General features: G+C 35.6%; 1 protein-coding gene across 2 annotated transcripts in view; it reads right to left on the bottom strand.

Moving 5' to 3' along the window:
• Positions 1-22429, bottom strand: part of LOC133531228 (irregular chiasm C-roughest protein-like) — a 95363-nt gene that overhangs the window by 23877 nt on the left and 49057 nt on the right. For both annotated transcript variants that reach the window (XM_061869374.1, XM_061869375.1), the window contains exons 7-15: positions 20925-21003; positions 18517-18605; positions 16123-16225; positions 12017-12150; positions 6698-6821; positions 5757-5902; positions 5260-5413; positions 4505-4630; positions 3324-3436 (exon numbers count right to left, since the gene is read on the bottom strand). In XM_061869374.1, the coding sequence (XP_061725358.1) occupies positions 3324-3436; positions 4505-4630; positions 5260-5413; positions 5757-5902; positions 6698-6821; positions 12017-12150; positions 16123-16225; positions 18517-18605; positions 20925-21003 (1068 nt within the window). The remainder of the gene's footprint in view (positions 1-3323; positions 3437-4504; positions 4631-5259; positions 5414-5756; positions 5903-6697; positions 6822-12016; positions 12151-16122; positions 16226-18516; positions 18606-20924; positions 21004-22429) is intronic.

Raw genomic sequence — 22429 nt, 5'->3', positions numbered from 1 at the left:
CCACACATCCATCTTAACATTCTCATTTCCGCTACATGTAATCTCTTTTCATCCATCACCTCCAGAAATAAAAAGAAATAGTTCTTATAGAAAATCATCATCCTGATCATTATTTATCAAAAATAAACCAGTAATTATGATACACGCTTGGGCACAATATTAGGAAACAAAGATTGAGGCCGATTGCTAACAAAAATCCCTAAGAGTGACATAAAAAACTTACGTGTGTTAGTAAGCTTCGTATTGGAGTTATCTCGTATCGTTCTTTCTTGAAATCGTTCTCCGTTTATGGGAAATATTCTCGATCGACAGAACAAATTTTACAATTTGAAGACCACTTTTCGTAAAATAATCCAGTAGTCATTAAAATTTACTAATAAACTTTATTGAAATAAAATACTTATTTGAATTGACCGAACTGTTGTCATTTAAAACATTTACCAACAGAACTGACGAATATGTGTGTACAAAAAACTCCAATCACTTTTTTGTTTCCAAGCGTTCAGTAAATTCCGTTAAATCAATTATTTTTAAAAGCCACTATTGTTCCCTGTCAAAGGGAATTTAATTATTCAAATATCGTGTTTTTACGTGATTGTTCGTGTTACGAAAAAGTTCCATGTCAGCTAACAATAAGTATTGTGATAAACATCTACTAGACTAAAATGTAATAAACTCTCTAAAATTTTAACAATGAACGAATTAGGAGTTCAGAAAGGTAACATTGTCTTAATAAAAGTTAAAAAGTACTTTAGGGTACTAAAAGTGTATTTGGTTCGTTATTGCCCTATTAAAGCTAATGGTTTAAGCGTTGTTACATCATTTTGTTGAATATGGTATTAACTGTATTTTAGCTAATGAAAATATTTTAATTTTCTTCGCTGGACAGTAGTTAATATATTGTGGATTCTGGCCAAAATAACATAATATCTCTAATTTAATGGATATAATTTCAATTGAAACACTGCTCAAACGATGTAGCCAGACTTTTTTGAGCGCGTGAGAGACGCGGCAGTGTTGAGAAGCCGTTCAATAATTTTGCAGTATAAAGTAAAGTACATGTGCTCGCATACTTTTTCGTTTAATTTTGTTCACGTGCGTATATTGAGAACTTAAATTCTTTTAGGGTTTCGGATATGAATAATAAAATATTTTATCTGCTATTAAACAGGGAATTCAATTTATAATTATTTATTTAGTATATCTTGAAAAACGTCTAGCCTGCAAAATAGCTGCAGCTAGAAAATATTGTTTAATCTTAACTACTGTACAGTCAAACAGCGACGGATAAAGTAGCCGAATATATAAAAAATAGCTTTTTTACAGATATAGTACTGGCGGCAAATACTGCAAAAGACCTGCAAGAAATTTTAAATACGTGGACACACTCTTTAGAGAAGTACGGACTTCGGGTGAGCAGAAGCAAGACGGAGTATATGAAATGTCCCTTTAGCGGAAATACAACTCCTGATACCATATGTATTGGATCAACACCAATCCCCACTGTGAACAAGTTTAAATATTTGGGATCTATGCTCACGCCGGATGCCAATGTAGAGGCCGATGTTGCGCACCGTGTAAATGTCGCATGGCAAAAATGGCGGTCGCTTACAGGAGCTCTGTGTGATACCCGTATGCCGATAAAAACAAAGGGTAAAGTGTACAAGACAGCTGTCAGGCCAGCCCTACTGTACGGTTCCGAATGCTGGACAGTCAAGAAAGCGCATGAACAGATAGCACATGTAAATGAAATGAAGATGCTGCGCTGGGCGGGTGGGGTGACCAGGATGGACAGAATTCGGAACGAATACATTCGGGGGAGCTTTAAAGTTGCACCAATCACAGACAAAATGACGGAAAATCGCCTTAGATGGTACGGCCATATCATGAGACGTGATGAAGACCATGTAGTGAAAATCGCATTAAGCTTGCCAGAACAAAAGAGAGGGCGAGGCCGCCCGCCATCGACCTGGTGGTCAAGCATCGAAAGAGACCTTAAGAAAGCCCAATTGCCAAAACCGACAACCCAGGACAGATCAACCTGGCGCCGTAGAGTGAGGAGACCCGACCCCAGATAACGGGACCAGGGACGGAAGAAGAAGAGCTTTTTTACAGATATAAGTATGTATCCTGTATTTGGTTACTTTGATCGTTATTTTCTTCTTTTATCAAATCGTTTCTTCGTTATGTCTTGTTTTATCAAAGACATGTATTTACACTATTTTGGTTAATTGTCGTACAACAATCTATAATACATATCGACGTTTTCTTATAGATTTTTCTATTTTCAGCACTTCAACTTTTTCCAAGTAACTAGAATATTTTTTAAATAATAAAAACTCTTCTCATAGTTCATAAACTCGCTAAGATCCAAATAAACTTATCAAACTACCCTCTAGCTTACAATTGCATTTAAACTTTTGAATCGCAACTCCGCTTGGCCAATTAGCCAATCAGAATGCTTCAAAATAGTTTCACTGCAAATGTTGAACTTTGCTAAATAGACTTATGCTAATAGCAACGTGGGCTCTTATTTGGTATTTCAGCTGCATTTATGCATCGGGAAAAGCATAACAATACGAATAATAGCTACAGTGGTATTGTTCACTTGTTTAGGTTTCATATAGTTCGTGTCATCAACGTTGACGCGTAGATTTGTCATATCTAACCTTTAATAATATGACAATACGTATCAAGGCACGCGTCGACGTGAATCACACGATCTATGGGTATAAAATTTTAGTTCTCGACTTAAATTTTTTGTCCAAGTTTTGTTTCCGAAAACACCGTTGTGCATGATTGTCCTATATAACCTTAATTCAAACAAATTACCTGATAATTATTTTAAAAATCACTTATTTAAAATAATGACCGGCTATTAAAACTTTAGGAGCATTAAAAGAAAAAAAACATGAAAGATCATTTCAATTTAAGTTATAAGAATAAATCTGAGAGAAAGAAAGTCTAAAGGGTAAATAAGTTCAACTACGTGCGAAGTGTAAAACTTAGTAAGGGTACCTAACAATATTTATGCCTTATAATACTAATATCACTCTTAAAACAAAATTTAAACTTTGAAACTAACCTGGAAGGACTATTTATAGATTTTGAAAGACAGTGGGAAGTAACAACCCAACCAACAACTGCAATATTATACATATCGCTACCTATAACAGTGCCTTGAGGCACACCAGTATAAGAGCACAAGATGCAGAGGATTTGCCTATTTCTTGAACTGGTTCAATTGAAGCGATGGCTAGCTAAACTAAAGGATTGGAAAGCAAAATGATTCCAATTTCCGAAGTAACTTTATCAATACTTACAACTTCACAACTTCCGTTAGCTTGTCGGAGTTCAAGTTTGAGATCGCTGATGTTGGAGTTTCTGTCGTTTTCTTTATACAATTCTTCTGCTGTCACTGTCACATCGGGTTTTTCTGAAACAACACAAATTGATGATGTCCCGAAAACTTTATTCCGTTGTCTTTATAAAATACACGTGACAAATATCTCGGAGTAAATAAAAATGATGAGACGTCAAAAAACTAAATTCCTCGAAACGAAATAAAATGGAACGAAATTGGTAGCTATTTTTGTAACAAAATAATATATTTTAAATTGTTGCTCGTAAAAAGAGAATTTGATTTCATATTTTGTGAATGAATTATTTTATAAACGAAAGTTGAATAGTCAATCAATGTAATTGTCAATTTAAATTAGTTTAGTTACGCATATATAAATTAGTTAAGAAGATAAAAGCATATTCTCTGATGTTATTATGGTTTGTAATCTTGTCTGCATTTATGCTTCTACGCCATTCGTGACAGCTATTTGAGGATTATGTAAACAGTTCCACACTTTACTACAGAATATTTAATACACATAACGTTAGTTTCTTAACGATATTTACCATACTAATATATGTACCTATATATGTACCCATATAATGTACCTATATCCTCAGTATGTACTCGGTATAATCGGCTACTTGACTGTTTTTTGTAAATAATGTCAAACGATCTTGATTTTCCTGAGGATCAAATGTCTATATAGGACTCATGGCATTTAAGCAACACAAAGGTCAGAAATGCGAGTTAAAGTCTGACGCTCGTAGTCGACGATTGAAACGCTTCTAACAAAATGATAAGGTGATGTGACGTCACATCATATAAGTCTGTCCTAAATGTATGGAAGATCAAGGAAATTGCCATCTTGACCTTGAAATATTGCGTTTATGTGTATAGTTGTCATACAATTTATTTTTCAATAAAATGTAAGGAATCGAATGGTACCATTTTGTTTTCTATTTCTGAAAGACAATAAAAAAAATTTTTTTTCTGATTTCGGAGCCTTGTATTTTTTTATAATCTCAATATAATTTTTTAAATTCCACTTTTTTATAATGGATGGCTCATTTTCTATCCATTTAACTAAATTTTGTTATAATATTCAACATGTGTCAAGTACCCAATTATTATACAAAAGCGTTATTAATATGAATGTACCTGTAACTTGCGTCTGTTTATTCTTCCTCTGCTTTCTTTGACATAATATCACTAGCATTATCAATGCTGCCACCATTATAGTTCCTGATGTCACCCCGAACAGAATCAGTAGTAGTGGAAACGTTTCTGCAACAAAAATTTTGTTACCTACTCTGTTGACTCTGTATACAACTCGGCTACCCTACGCATACTAATCTATTGTGCTTGTTATTCAAAGTTAAACACAAGCATCTTTAGACACTTGAATTTATGTAGACTTCTTCATAAGTTGTGTGGTAGTATACAATACAAAAAAACTATTTTTGCATATAAAAGTGTAACATAAAGAATATACAAAAACAAACTCTTTATGAGCTTAATCTTATTGCACTTAGTCTAATAGTAATCTATGAATACTATTTACTAAGTGGGCTTCCTTTTATCTTATCGATTGTCCGAAATACACTTCGCATAGCAGTTTTCGCAGAATCATTTTTAACCGAATGATACTTTTGCATAATTGTATAACTAGCATAACTGTCATGTCGCATAACATTCATTTGGCAGAATATTGGATATTTGCTTTATTGCGATATTTTCTCTCTTAATAAATCAAAATCTAAGGTACTTGATTTCTGCTCAGGGTAGTATTGCTATGAATTATTTGCTATCAGTACCATTCTTTTTGCTGGTTGTTGTTTTTTAATATCTTATAGACATTTTTTTGTCATAAAAACTACTAAAACTTGTAATGAATATTTAATGATAATACTCACTGTTAGGTTTCAAATTGATATCCATTGCATCGCTCCCATACTCATTGGATACGTTACATCGATATGTCCCGAAGTGTTTGGATTGGCTTTCTCGTATGATCAGAGTCGAGTTTATAACACCGCCTGGCTGCGCATCTTCAAGAAATGCGTAATCCTGTTGACAAGATATATATGGTTATAATATTACCTTTAGATTACCATTGCCTCCAACGGATCCTTAATTACTTTGGACATATAACCAAACTGGTGAAGGCACGCGTTGACTGTTATCCAGCTCCGCGACCCCTAGCCCGATGATACCGTTTGAGCGAGGCTGGGTTTCGGGGCCGGTGTGAAGGCGACAGAACAGCCGCATACAGTACAACATGGAAATCCATGAAAGAGGCATATGTTCAGCAGTGGACCAAATATACTGAGAAGAAGAAGAAGTGAAGGCAACCGGCAGCTTACGCTGGCGATAAGCTATTGTGGATAATGATCTTCTGTTGTTAGCTTACCTGGTCATGTATAGAATCTATCTCTTTTCCGTCGAAGGTCCACACGATGCTCTCGATGCGAGGGACAGCAAATGCCGCACATTCTATTTTCACGCTGTCTCCTTGGGATCCGAACTGGGTATGGTTTGATAGGATTTTTGGTGGACCTAAAGAAATAAATAAATCCTGATAAAGCTTCATTATAAAAAAAAAAAATCTTTTTTTTTAATACCACGACGGTGGCAAACAAGCATACGGCCCGCCTGATGGTAAGCAGTCACCGTAGCTTATGGACGCCGGCAACACCAGAGGTATTACATGCGCGTTGCCGACCCTTTAAAAACCTGTACACTCCTTTTTTGAAGAACCCCATACTGTAGCCCCTCGGGAAAACCTCATTCATATTCCTTTATCAGTATTAAACATACATTGTCATAAATATTACAGCTACTCAATAATCATTGCACTAGATTAATACAAAGTAGGTAGGCACATATTTGGAAAATATATTTTTTTTTTTATACTACGTCGGTAGCAAACAAGCATACGGCCCGCCTGATGGTAAGCAGTCTCCGTAGCCTATGTACGCCTGCAACTCCAGAGGATTTACATGCGCGTTGCCGACCCTAAACCCCCCCCCCCCCCCCCCCCCCCCCTCGTTGAGCTCTGGCAACCTTACTCACCGGCAGGAACACAATACAGTATAACATAAAACAATATTCATTTACGAGTAAATAATGAACACTTTTAATCTTTTTACTACTAGGACTTTCCTTATATTTTAAAGAGGGACAATTTACTATTAAATTTCATCAAATCAAAAACAATGGCATTTTTTTCGTTATTTGACCCAAAGCTTTATAGCTATCGAAGACTCATTGAGCTTCATCCATTCATTACGTCACACAAAATATCACGTTTTGGATAAACTATATATAAAATGAAATATAAATGCCAATTACCTTTGATGAAAATGGAACCAGACGTCTCAATCTCAGGATAGCCAGGTACATTTGCTATACATATGTATCTCCCGGCTGTGTGGGTGTCCAGTGTTAGGGTAAGATTAGCGGTCCTACCGACGCGCTGCAACAAATAAGCTAGTTAAAAGTATCGTTCGGTTTCAGACAGCATCAGCGTTACTGCGGCAGTACTGCATCGCGATATTGCTGTCAATTAGACCCCACACTAGCGTCTTTTGAGCGTCGGCGCCTAGTCAGCGCTACGAAAAATGGCGTCGCTGCGCAGTTGCGCCAACGTTGCGTCAACATTGCGTCAACGCACGGGAGACGCTTGTGTGAGAGGGGCGGGAGATAAGTGGTCGCGTGACGTCATCCCCCTTTCTATTAAGTCTGAGACAATACAATTAAATATGATTAAAATTTACACGCAAAGACACGAATATATATGTGTAGCGCAGTAATATGAAACCTAATGAGAAAGATATTTACAAAAGAGAGTAGCTACTAATGTAACTCGTTTTACAATAACACTAAGATTTAACGACTCACAATTTGCTCAAAATTTTTAGTACATTTTTATTCGTTATTTGGAATAACTTTACGTTTAAATTAATTTGATGGTTATTAGTTTTAGACTGTTTCATTGTAGTTGTTATTGTTTATTTTTGTTTTTTGTTTGAATGACTGAATATAAAATGAATATTTAAGTAATAAACATTCTTATGTAAGTATAGAGTTGAGAGAAGCGTTTCGCAACTAACCGTATTCATGCATATATGAAATATATGTTTCTGAAAAAAATGTTCTTAATTTACATTAAACTATAGAGTTTGACGATCGGGACATGAATTCTTAAAATTTTGGCTTATACTGTATTGAAATTTGTGTCACCAAATAAAATAGGTAATGTAAGTAATCTATTAATATAAGTAACGTATTACGTAATTTTACAGAGTTTTGACTGTCATTGTGTGTACGAGTAAATACTAATTAAATTGATAAAATTGCGGAGTTTTAAAGAATATACAGTAAATTAAATAGCGACTTAACGCTCTTCCTTAAAATCTTTAGAATTGTATCTTATCTTTGGAAAGTATCTTCTAAAGTATGTTTATCTTCTCATCATGATCGTCAAACATTACATTATAAATTAAAAATAATAAAATTAAAATTAATATATATGAGAGATATCGTATTATACACGGATTAGGCACTCCTACGTACGAGGAAACCATTAGAAAAAGAGAATCGCGATACATGAGCGGTAAATCTTACACATTATATTTAAAAGTATGTCAGATTGCAGATAAAAAAATATGTGAGCTTCTCGAAATGGATGTATAATATTCCAGTCAAGTTCGCAATATTTCGTAATCGAGAACCGAGTGAGAACTCATAACGACGCCCACATCCACAATAAACATATCAAAGAGGCGACAAAACCTCACAAAAGGTACAATACTCGCATTACTCCATACGCAGGAAATAAGGAATCTTGATAAGCGTCCGCGTGGCTTGAATACGTTTGTAAGATAAGTTTATTTATGTGGGATGTAAGAGGAATTATTGTATCGTCCTTATTTTCAACGATTCTTTCAAGGTTTTCATCGAGTTTTGACCAGTTTTGAGTCGTTACTCCTACATTTGCACTATATATAGAATTATAAGACAAACGGCTATCGGTTCTTCAATCTTTTATCTCCATTATGGTCTGCCGGATTTCGAAAGAAATGAACACTTATTTTTTTATATATTTTTAAACAATGTCCAAAAAACACTTTTTTCGTTACTAGATTTCTGTGAAGGATTTAACATCTACGAAACATTTGGGTTCGTCTTTGACGTTTCTAAAAACTGGTCAGAGATTTTAATTTTACACTAGTAACCACTAAAGTGTTCAACTTTGATGCCAAATATCTCGAAGACAGTGAACTTTGAAGTAAATATGGTATACTATGTTGCTTACAGCCGTTTCTGTTAATATAATAAGCTACAAAAAACGTTAGAAAACGAAGGGATTCTAATGGAAGGTCATGACCAACTGTGGCCATCACATACAATTACGTCGGAGGGGTAACCAGCAGCGAGTGGGACCTCGCTGCAAAAATTGGCTACGTCGGTCACCAGAGAGCGCACCAGGGTAAACATTTGGCCCAATTCGAAGAATGAACTGATACGATAACGATAAGTTCTGGTTCAGATAAGTTATGTCGTATAATTGACAGAAGCAGCTCGATTCGGGCAACCAATGTCACTTTGACGTTAGAAATATCGTAGATAGATCTTATTGGGATCACAGGGGAATCGAAATAAACGTCAATTTTGACATGTCGTTTAGTCATCGATCTTTTCAAGATCTTAAACGTGTCTTAATCATTCTTCGAATCAGGTCGAATAAGTATTAGTATTAGTTGCCTGAAGAAAAAAAGTACAGTCAGCGATAAAAGCTTGTACCAAAAATGAAATTTTTACCAAAACCTTATTCTCTTTTATACAATTTCGGGAGCACATTTTCAATAAACTTCAAAAGATATAAGCGGGTTTTTTTAATGATTAAATTCAAGATTTATTTCATAAAAAGCGTTAGTACGGATCAAATTTTATTACCAACGGAATACCTTTTCCACATATTGAATGTTGTTGAATAATACATGTTATAGTGTCTATCTCAAAGAGTAAAATATTTGAGTGGTAATAAACACTAGATCACGCAGGGGTAAAAAAATACCACGCGGAAGCGTTGGTGGTTAAGCAGTTCAGCGTGCGACTTTCAATCCGGAGGTCGCGGGTTCAAACTCAAACCAATGAGTTTTTCGGAACTTATGTATGAAATATCATGTAATATTTACCAGTCGCTTTTCGGTGCAGGAAAACATCGTGAGGAAACCAGACTAATCCCAATAAGGTCTAACTAGCCTAGGTTGGGAAGTCAGATGGCAGTCGCATTCGTACAACTAGTGCCTACGCTAATTCTTGGGATTAGTTACCAAGCGGACCCCATATCTGACAAAAAAAAACACAGGATCTAATGAGCCGTGACAAAAGCCGAGATAACGCGAGGAAGATAAATAAAATGATAGATCACTCCCGTCATTCCGAAATGTTAAATCTGACGATTATACTTGTTACGTCGACAATCAAGTTAAATTATTGCTCACAAAATACCCTTTTATTGCTACAATTGCCTCAATAGTTACGAATATATGTACAGATATGGGTATGTGGTTAGATCTCTAGAAGATAAATCGGTGCCTACTTCGAATAATTATGGCTTTTTTCCATTTCACCTGATGGACATCAATTTGTTTCTCAGAAAATAAAAACTTAACAATAATGCAGAGAGCTTAAATAAAAATTAAATAAAGTAATAATTCAAACTAACCTTATCAAAACTTTTGTAAATGAACTTATAAATAAGAAGTGCTTCATATTGATATAGTAGTATTTGTAATAACCTAATATTCATATAATAAATAATATATATTGGACATTCTTACACAAATTGACTAAGCAGTAAGCTTGAGAAGGTTTATGTTGTGGGTACTCAGAAAACGATATATATAATATATAAATACTGACTCTTATATTACATATTCTACAATGAAATCTAATTCCTATCCGGCAGAGACTGCCGCCAAAAGCAAGCGCCTGAAATACTCTGCCTTGGAAGCCACCTACGACTTCGTGCCCGTTGCTGTCGAGACAGCCGGGCCCTGGGGGCGGGAGGCGCGTGAGCTCTTCCGAGAACTTGACAAGCGACTCAGGGCGAAAGGAAATTACCCCCTTTCTGAGTCATGGCTTGTCCAAAGGTCCCCATCACACTAGCAGCGTTACCCCGCTGTATGGCGATGGAGACATGTAGGACAAGCATTGACTCAGAACGGGGGTCATTTCCTTTCTCCTTGAGTCGCTTGTCAAGTTCTCGGAAGAGCTCACGCGCCTCCCGCCCCCAGGGCCCCGCTGTCTTGATGGCGACGAAGTCGTATTATGTATTTTTTGTAAAATATTTTTTTTTATGACACCTTACATTACCTATTCGTATCTAAATGAAGCATTGAGTAAGTATATACTTTCAAAATCACAATCAAAAAATATAAGGAATATATTTGTACACCAGTGCACCGGTTGAAAACCTCAATAGTTTTGTATAATTCGGTGGTCGAAAGCTTTTAGTCAGTATTTGTATTGATTGTGGTCAGTTCATTGGTTTTAACCGCTTTTACCAAATAAACATTGATGTATATAAAAGCATTTGTTTATGCCATATTGAACTGTACGGGTAATAATATTAATATTGAAATTATTTTGAACGGAAAAGAAATTAAGGCTGATTTATTACTAGTTAACGTTCGTATACAATAATGCAGTCGATATAGGAATTTCATTATTTAACCCAATAAATGTTAATCACGAATTCCTGAGAATTTGGAGTAAATAATCATATTATTTTATAAAAACAATCTAAAAGCAGTAAACAAATATAAATTAAATACATAATATGGCAAGAATATTCAGAGATACAGTAGAAATAGTTCTAACTAGGTATTCATATGAATAAAGCTTCATTATAAATACCTAAGTATAAAGCAGTAGTTTTCTTAATCTGGACCCATAAGAAAACAGAACAAAATATTCAATAAAATAATGAGATTTGTTTCCTAGTAGTTAATACGCCTCATTAATTAATTTGAGTACATTTCAAGATACTACATAAAAAAAATGACAAGACGTAGAGAGCGGCCCTCAGTGCGCTGAGGAAAAAAGATCGTCAAAAAGCTAAGACAAGCGCAAACTTATTGCAGCACATATCGCTTGCCACACAACATTTATGCCGGGTACTTGCCGGCCCTAGTTTAAAGCTAATTCAATTTTATGTATTTTTATTTTTGAAAAACCTGTCTCGTCTTATTTAATGGTGTTTATTTTACTTTTTTATTAGCCTACTATGGTGTCCCACTACTGGGCAAAGGCCTCTCCCTTAGTCTTCCACAACCCCCGATTTAATGCCTCTTCTGGCTAATTGTTGAGAAAGATGTCTAGGTTGTCCCGCCATCTCCGTTTGGGCCTGCTGCGTCCGCGCCCTTCTTCTGTCATCCACTTGGTCGCTACATTAGCCCACCTGTCTGGTAGCATGCGGCATACGTGACAGGCCCAGACCCATATGAGCCTAGCAGTCTTCTCGCCGACGTCAGCAATGCGGGTTCTTGCGCGCAGCGTGGTGTTCCGGATACGATACTTACTTACATTTACTTTTTACTTATATAACTCAAGATAAAATATATATGCTGTGATTCTATGAAAAATGGCAAAGCTACTTACAATATTCTGATCCTCCTCCTGATGGAGCCACCGTATCTCAGGCGCGGGGTAGCTATCAACGTCACAAGTTAGAGTCACAGTTTTCCCGATTTCGGCTTCGACGTCTTTGGGATGTGTTCTGAAGGTTGGCGCGTCTGAGGAAATAGACAATTCGTTAATAAAAGTTTTAGTAAAAGTATGGGATAAATCAAGTTTTATTCAAATTTAGATTAAGATCAAAAAAGCGATGATTTCAATTTCAGTTTATTCACAGCAAATTTCTAAGAAAAATACATTTAAAATCTTTTGCCTCATATATCATTAGAAAAATCCGTCCAAGAGCATGTCAGACCATGCTCATTGTAGGGTTCCGTAGTTACCATTCTGCCAGAACAGGCCAAACGAGGGCTGCTATTCATTAGTAAGTATCATGTACATTACAAGCATAAGCACCTTTGCAGCGCATTGTACGTCTTTTTACTAAGGAGAAAAGATTTTTTCGCAATAACTCATAAACGGCTGGACCGATCATGTTTGCATTTAAAGTAGCTTTTACTTCATGATTTTTTTTTCATATTTTTTGTTTATTTCCGAAAATATCAACTTTGTTAAATCCTAGAACTAAATCTTGTTTTGTTGCATGTTTTATTCATGATTTCTCAGCATACTCTGGACAGACGGGGGCAATTTAGGTTTGATAATAATGCAAAATTTATGGTGTTAGATGAATTCATTTATAATTTGAATATAAATATAAAGACACAAAACAATACAAAATATATGAATACATTATAAAAAACAACCAATTGTGCCGCCAGCAGCGGGGCAGGGCCCAAGCTGCCGGTGGTCAGGGTTGCAGAGAGAGGAAACGTCGGAGTATCCGCGCAGTATCCAAGACTATCGCCTTCTGCATCTGACCCTTGATCCAACCACCTACTGAGAGTCTCCGAAGGTTGGTCGAGACTCTTCACTATGAGACTGGTCGCTGAAACGTCTATAGGGACATTGATCGTCGAATCAACATCCCACATGGCGGTTATCTCGCAAGCCAAGTCTAGGTACTTACTGGACTTGTCCTCGGCTTTAACTTATTATTATTTATATTTGCAGACATATCTCCATGATTCTCAACTTTTATTTGCCTTTGCACTATTGTCAAATCCTAAATTGTCCCCATCTGTCCGGGGTATGTTTCTCAGTCAGTAGTCTTTACCATCTATTTCACGGTAATAAACAACAAATATTTTGTTTTAACGCTGTGTCCCAGGTCACGAACGCGAAACAGAATAACAACAACAAAACGATAACTGACCCAAATATCATAATAGTGGTGACACGAAAACTGACGCTGGCGGCATGTTTGTAAAATATATTGTTTTGACGACCGGTTTGGCCTAGTGGGCCTGCCTACGAAGCTGATGGTCCCAGGTTCAAATCCTGGTAAGGGCATTTGTTCGTGTGATGAGCATGGATATTTGTTCCTGAGTCATGGGTGTTTTCTATGTATTTAAGTATTCATAAATATTTATATATTATATATCTCGTTGTCTAAGTACCCTCAACACAAGCCTTATTGAGCTTACTGTGGGACTTAGTCAATTTGTGTAATAATGTCCTATAAATATTTATTTATTTTATTTATTTATTTATATTACTTTACCTACTAAAGCAAAATAATATTATTATATTTTTTTGTTGACTGGTGACCGAACAGCTGGCGGCTTCTTCGCACAACTTATCAGCGTTGTGATACAACGAGGAAATGCCGCCAGCCTTGGTACAGTGCCTCAAGGGCCTATATTTTAGATTTAAGTTAGTTATTCATTTAGTTCAGTATCTGTACAGTTAATGTTATATATCTGTGTATATATAGATATACATTAGGTCCATACATAATAGTACGTAAATGAATAAAAATATTTTTGTTTCATATTGAAAACCAAGCAAATTAAAAATCCTATGATTGTTCACTATTGACATTACAAATCTAATCAGAAAGGGTTGGTTTATTTATCTTTTTTTTCTACTTTTCTCTAAATCAGAATACGATACAAAATATGTCCTTAAACGAATTCCCAGTATTTTTGTTACACATAGTATACTTACTGTGATTTTGGACACATTTAATATATTTATTAATAAAAAAACGCATTTAACCGATTTTCAAGACCGAAGTGATCCCATAAGTGTTCCGTGAACAAAGTATTATACGGAACACTAAAAAAATAATTTGAAAAAAAGAAATATGAAATTTTTCTGTTGTAAAGGATCTCCGGAAACCGATGAACCTAGAATATATTATGCTGAAGCGATGAACATAAAAATCAAAGGATTTGTTAAGATTTTGTTAGTGGAAACCGTTTTCTCCCGAAAAATATACGTTCGGGTAGGATCGTAAAGCTATTCTTCCCTCTGAAGAGAAAGTAATAAAATATTTTAATAATTTGGGTGATAGTACGGAACCTTGGGGGCGAGAATTCGACTCGATTTTGGTCAGTTTTTCCTATTTGAATTTATAAATTTGCCAGAACGAGAGATAAGTTTTATTTGCAGTAATAAACGTGAGTCATGCTTTAAATGTTGGAAGTTATTTCCATATCTGCGTTTACTGTTTTGATTTGACGTCATGATAAGGTGCGTATTATGTACACCCACTAATTGACGTCATAATATTTTCTGGGAGCGTTGGTAGTTTCACAAATTAAACGTAATTTTGTAAAAAGGTTCTAAACTTCTATAGGTAGTTCGAAATATCTGGGTGAATCAACATTTTCTCGTCACTGATTGCCATGGTTTCGCTCGCCTGGGTCACTTTAAAACCCTGGTTTAATGGTATCAAATATACCTTTTTATTCATTTATATGTTTCATCTTTATTGCACAAAAAAAATACAGTACAAAAGGCGAGCTTAATGCCGCGAGGCATTCTCTACCAGTCAACCTAAGCAGAGAGATTGTGGGGTTTTATGGTAGTTGCGTGCTCCACCGTAGACCGCATCATCACTTACCATCAGGTGAGATCGTGGTCAAACGCTTGCCTATCGTTATAAGTCCTTTTATAAATCGAATGGCTAATTTTCTTAGTATACTTATTAGTAAAACGTAGTAAACATAACATTATTTATTTTAACAAACTATGCTACTATATGTGCCATTTCCTGGCAGTCCCACTTTGTCACTTGCCATAAGGACGTTTTGACAGGTTATTCATATCGTATTCGTACAAGCAAATTTCGTCCTAATGGTAAGCGACAAACTAAGGACCTTTGACTAGACTTTGACACATATTGTCGCCTGGCTGACAAAACAGTATTCTGTCTCTTACACCCATATTATTCAACAACACCCGTGTATTAACACGGGTGTTGTTGAATAATATGGGTGTTGTACGGTCAAGTAATTTAATTTCAGTGCTATATCGTACTTTGTCACAGTGACAATAGTATGAGGTCCCTAGCATCTTTATTTTTTTTTTATATCACGTCGGTGGCAAACAAGCATACGGCCCGCCTGATTGTAAGCAGTCACCGTAGCCTATGGACGCCTGCAACACCAGAGGTATTACATACGCGTTGATGTTGTTGTTGTTGCGTTGTTGAGTTGTTGATTGTCACTGTGACAAGCTACGAAATGATACTGAAATTAAATTATTTCACTGTACCTTTAAGTCGCTAAAACTCTCGCCCCCGACTTTTCATCCTTTTATTTAACGTTAGAATTCGACTAAGGTAATAAATGACACAGGGTGGTTCACGATCATCATCATCATACGCATATGTGATCACTGATCACCCATCATAGTACAAGAAGTGACGGACACCTCGACCCGGACTTCGACCATCTTTTATCAGTCAAATTATGCAACAGGCAAGTTTTTTCGCGATCTGGGGAATTGGCCCATCGTAAAAGTTTGCTCAGTAGTTATTCACATCGCAAAATATATAGTTTGGCCAGGGATTGCCTATTCCAAACATAGACAGTGAGAATCATACTGACTTTGTCTTACAATCTCAAAAGAGGAAGTGCGTGCGTGCGTGCATGCGTGCGTGCGTGCATATGTGCGTGTGTGTGTGTGTGTGTGTGTGTGTGTGTGTATAGATTATTTATGTGTGTTACTTTATAACTTACATGTAACTTCTAACGTTCTGGAGTCTTCGCTCTTGCCAACTTCGTTGAAAACTTCACATTTGATGACGATATCGTTATATTTTCTTGTTATGTTTTCAATTTTCTGAAACAAAAAAGACACATGAAAAATTATTGTCTAGTATAAATACTGTGAGCGTCGAAAAGTTTAAATATTATAAATGGAAAAATTTTGAAAGATTCCCATATTTTTTTATATAAATTGAAATTATCTATTTCCAAAATAAAAGTTTCCTTGGCACGAAGACAGACTATTTGTGCCGTCAGCAAAACTATTAGCTTTGCACCCCTAAATATATATATATATAGGGTGTCAATTGTTTATTTTTCTTGTATCTTTTTACTGGGGTGTGCCAATAAAGAGTATTCTATCTATCTATCTATATTATATGTATACAAAGGTTCTACGCTAATATTTTTGCCAACTGTACCTTATAAAAGAGACATAAAACTCATCCTTACACAAATATTTCTACCTGAACACACTTTTGTCAATTTCTTCGCCATTTCGACAATTTGAGACCCTTACCGACCCCCCATTCATTTCATCCACATATAATATGTTGTTATCCATCTTTCACGCGTGACCACACCGCTGAGGCACCTTTCCATTTTTACCCTTTTTACCCTTACGCCAATTTTTAACATGTTTCTTTGTCTTCAAAATATATAAGTATAGGGTGATACATTTTTGATTTCTTTTGATATTTTTTAAAGTTAATTGAACTTATTATTAGAAGTATTAGAACAAATTAAATTATTTTCAGAAAATACTTTTTATTATTTTTTTCTATTTCAAGTAGAAACACTACCAATAAGCGGTGGTAGCCGAGTGGATATGACGTCCGACTTTCAATCCGGAGGTCGCGGGTTCAAATCCTGACTCGTACCAATGAGTTTTTCGGAACTTATGTACGAAATGTCATTTGATATTTACCACTAGCTTTTCGGTGAAGGAAAACATCGTGAGGAAACCTGCACACATCTGCGAAAAAATTCAAAGGTGTATGTGAAGTCCCCAATCCGCATTGGGCTAGCGTGGGGACTATATAGCCCGAGCCCTCTCGCGCATGAGAGGAGGCCTGTGCCCAGCAGTGGGACGTATACGAGTATAGGCTTAATTATTATTATTATTATTAGAAACACTACTAAATAAATTATAAACTGAAATAAATGTCATATACTAAGAAAAACACAGCACCTGCCGCGATAGCAGGGGATGCTGGTTCGATTCCAGCCTGGGGCACTGGAGGCCTTAGTCACTTTTTCTTAGTATATGACATTTATTTCAGTTAAATGAACTTTGATTACAATACGTAAAGTACATTTACATTACAAATGAAAACAGTTTAATTTAATTTTTTTAAATAAATGATCAACTTGGAAATCGCGTGAAAAAAGCTAGCTTCAATGTAGCACGCGTTGGCAGACCGACGCAGATTGCGCGCTGCAACTCTCCGTGACCGACTGTCTGCGTGCTCCTGTTGAAGCTCCTCGTTATGGAACGAAACATGTCAAGCAACCTTCGACTTTAACGTGATCCGTATATTTAATATATCACTGAAGTTTTGGTATTAATTTTGTTCATAACTCACTGAATTATAATTATTTCGTCACATTGCTAAATTAATAAGATTAATATGTGACATTATCTATGAAAAGGGACCTTATTGTCGATGGCGCTTACGCCGCACTGCGTAGCGCGGCGATGTTTATAATACGGGAGCATCGTTGATAATGGCGTAAGCGCCACCGACAATAAGGTCCTTTTTAGGGTTCCGTAGCCAAATGGCAAAAAACGGAACCCTTATAGATTCGTCATGTCCGTCTGTCTGTCCGATTCTGTCACAGCCACTTTTTTCCGAAACTATAAAAGCTATACTGTTCAAACTTGGTAAGTAGATGTATTCTATGAACCGCATTATGATGTTTACACAAAAATATAAAAAAAACAATAAATTTTGGGGGTTCCCCATACTTAGAACTGAAACTCAAAAAATATTTTTTCATCAAACCCATACGTGTGGGGTATCTATGGATAGGTCTTCAAAAATGATATTTAGGTTTCTAATATCTTTTTTTCTAAACTGAATAGTTTGCGCGAGAGACACTTCCAAAGTGAAAAAATGTGTGTCCCCCCCCCCCCTGTAACTTCTAAAATAACAGAATGAAAAATCTAAAAAAAATATATGATATACATTACCATGCAAACTTCCAACGAAAATTGGTTTGAACCAGATCTAGTAAGTAGTTTTTTTTTAATACGTCATAAATGGTACGGAACCCTTCATGGGCGAGTCCGACTCGCACTTGGCCGCTTTTTTCATAGATAATGTCACATATGTTGTATGAAGTTCTGTTAATTAAATGGCTTACCAATTCCTTTGTATAGTTTCCTATAATTAGATGTTCATCCATATACCACTTGTAGGTTAAATTCGTGGGGTTCGCTTCCGCTTGGCACACTAAAACAATAAACATTTATTATTAATAAATTATATTAATTAGCAAATTAAATTTGTACATTACGATACAAGTGCGAAAAATAGGAAATTCAAAACGAGTGGCGATAAATTAAAACACGACCGAAGGGAGTGTTTTAAATCGACACGAGTTGCGAATTACCTATTCGCACATGTGTCGTACAACGTTTTACAGTACATATGGCCCTTTAAATCTTCGACACAATAACGTAATATGCTAATTTTCACACTAGTGCGATAAAGTAGCACCATATGTACTGTAAAACATATTTAATATACAGTTACTATCAAAGATCTATTATGGGATTTACCAAGGTGTTTACCAATATAAATCTTAAATTCATTCATTCATTCAAATTTATTTTCGAATTTTTACATTCCATAGCGTGGTCAGTAACAAAATAATCAAGATATTTATAAACTACTGCAGTTAGTAGTTAAAGTCATGGTCAAATATTTTTGAGTAACTTGGCTGTTCCTATATATCTGATGGTAAATGTATTATTAAGGCAAAAAAAAGCACCCTGCTGGTACATTATTTTATAAATTTTAAAAAAATGTACACGGCCTGACCGCCTGTTGTCACCTCTGTCTTCATGTATTCTGTATGTGTCTCTGTAAATGTTATTTTAAGGTTGTGCAATAAAGAGGATTTGTATTGTATTGTATTATACACTCTAAACACTGCAATAAATAATTCATATTGTTATTAAATGGGAGAATCAACTTTTTAGCGTCACTCGTTGCCATGGTTACGATTAGTTGTCCAGGGGACAAAAGTTCATTGAAATACTGATTTTATGGTACTTAAATGTATCAAACTTGCGTTTTTGTGGTCGTTATAACCAATGTCCATAATGGGCCCCCTACTAAGCATGTTAACAGAACGGCATACAACGTCTCTTCAAACAAACTGTGCCACTGTTTTGTCCCTTGGACAACGGGACAGGATAACAAAACAAAAAAAGTTGATTCACCCAAATAACAATAATTATTATGGATACTTCATGAAAAGATTCATACATTTTTCTGTTTTACCACCTAATATGGGGAAAGAACTCAAACTTTGCATCACATTGCTTTCCCCTCTTGTGTATAAAATGCGAATTACTCATCAGTTAAAAAAAAAAAGAAAGACTTTTAGAGTTGGTGCAGTGAAGATTATTATCAGGTCAGGTGGACATATAAATCTTCCAAATAAAAAAGTTGTCACAGACTTAGGTCACAGTAATTTTGAAATTATGACCCTCTACTCTAAATAAATGCTAGATTGTAACAATGTAGGATTTATTTACAAGAAACACTTAACCTTTAAAATACGGTGTTGTTTACTAAATTAGCATTTAAATCTAAACTTTTCAGTCTTGCTATTAAATAAAATATTGTTCTAGAAAGGGTTGAGCGCTTAACTAATGCGAGGACACTTTTTTCTTGGAGAAATTACTTCACTTGAAGTAGTGCTATACAGAAGAAAATAAATCTTAACGCAAAGCATTATGGTATACTGTACTTGATTACGAGAAGTAAGGTGTTTTTTGTTTATTTTGGCGTAAGTATAAATAACCTTTAAGAGCACATTATTGTCATGGGCACGTGAGGACATTAAAAAGTAGCTTAGAATAATCTTTTACTTTGTACACAGTACACAGTAATGGCTGCTTTACACGATGGCCCACTAATAAGATGGGCCAGTGTGTGGAGAGCGAAGTGGTGTCGGATGACTTTATGGCGCGGCGGGATGGCCACGGATGCCACGGTGTTGGTTTTTTGTCCGCACATCAAAAGTAGTGGGCCAGCGATGACACGTGGCCAATTCCAGAACTATCGTGTAGTTGCGTTTCAACCATCACATTGCCATCTCGCTGGTCCAACGCTGAGCCATCGTGTAGAGGAGCCATAATAGTATCGGCCTATGTGTCATGGCTCCTCTACACGATAGCCCAGCGTAGGCCAGTCCAAGGCACGCATTTATGCGTTAGAGGGAGCAAGTGATATTGCTATCTCATTCCACTGCATAGCTGCGTCCCTTAGACTGGCGTATACGAATTAATTTATTCTTATTGTAACTGTTAAAATCTGACACTTGATATTTTACTCTCATTTTGCCAATAAAAAAATTATATCGAATAATAATTTAGTTTATTTTATTGTGAAAGAAATAAATGTGTAAATGAATGTGTGAAGAAAGAAAGAAATAATATAGAAATATATTTAAAAATCACAGCGGAACGTCTTACGTCAAAACTTAATCGACATCGAAAAAAAGTATAAAAATATTGACATATACTTATAGACACTTACCAACCGTTACATCACTTCCTTCAGGTATCCTTTTGGCTCCTGATTTTATTCTTATCTGCACTTTTGGGGCGTATTTCACCTGTTGACAAAATATATCCAATGAATAAAAGTCAAAAGTCAAAATGTTTTTAGAGCTCCGCACAATACTGTTCGCGGAGCTCTTATGAGATCTATTCGGGCTTGCAAATCGGTTAAACGCGTAATATTTCTCAAAAACTGTTCGACGTACCTAAAATTTGGAACATTTGTTTTTTATACATTCTTGCAAAACACTTTTGAAAGTATTTTTTTTTTATCATACGTCATTTGCTGTCACATTGACTCCATTTTTTACTCGCACTTATTATAATTTCTTTCAATAAAATTATTATATACATAAAAAATACAATTTTGTAATTAACTAATAGTTTATTTACGTGCAGCCAAATCCACATTTATTTTACAAGCTGACAATTTTTTTAGTGCCTTTGTTCAAGGAAATTTTATGGGATCACTTGGGCCTTATAAATCCGTTAACGACGTAGATAACAAAAGTAAAAAAAATGACGTTTATGAATTAAAAAAAGAACTAGAATTTGTACCAGTAGAAACAACTTACACCACTAATACTGTAAATAAGTCAAAACCGTTTATTTATTTTTTATAAAATGCAATCCGATTAAATGTGGATAAATTGTGTCGTTTCCAAGCAAAAAGTCCCAGTCTCTCGCTTGCCAGTAGAGTATGTTTTGACAGGTTATTCGTATACATACACAAGCAAATCTCATCTTAATGGCAAGCGACAAAGTGGAACCTTTGAACTTCGGCCAAGGCTGGGGCAGCTGCCGAGGCGGCTGAAACCAAAAAAGTTTCCAAATATCGAAGTCTCGGCCCCCAATACCACTTTGTGGCGTTTGGAGTCGAGACACTAGGGCCGTGGGGTCCAAGCGCCAAGATACTATTTAAGGAAATGAGTAAAAGGCTCATAGATTCTACCGGTGACCAGAGAGCTGGCAGCTTTCTCTCGCAGCGCATAAGTATTGCCATTCAGCGAGGGAATGCTGCCAGCATCTTTGGCACAATGCCGCGGGGGCCTTATTTAGATATATTTTAATTTAGATTAGTTTTTACCATTTTGTTTTATTATGTGCTGTATTAAATAAATAAATTTAACAACAAAAAAAAAAAAACCTTTGAATAGATTTTGACACAATTGTATAATGTTTACCGACATGACATAGAGTTAAATAGTTCATTCAAACTTATAGATATAACCTTATAAAACTACAAAGAAAATCCAATAAAAAAACCTAACTTAAATAAAATCGCTATTTTATATTCTCTATTAAGACGTTTCATACAAAAAGCAGATAAAAATACGGTCACAACGGTATAGTCCGAATGGCCGGTAATATCGCTGGCCATCTGATCATAAAAAGTAATTGGGTTTCCAGTAAAAAGGGTTGTTATTTTACGGGGCCCGAAAAATACATGATAAAGATACTGGGCCTTTTTTTGGTAACGAC

Source organism: Cydia pomonella, chromosome 24, assembly GCF_033807575.1.
Source record: "Cydia pomonella isolate Wapato2018A chromosome 24, ilCydPomo1, whole genome shotgun sequence".
Lineage (NCBI taxonomy): Eukaryota > Metazoa > Arthropoda > Insecta > Lepidoptera > Tortricidae > Cydia > Cydia pomonella.
The sequence above is the reverse complement of the archived record's forward strand: the minus strand, read 5'-3'. Positions and strand labels throughout refer to the sequence as shown.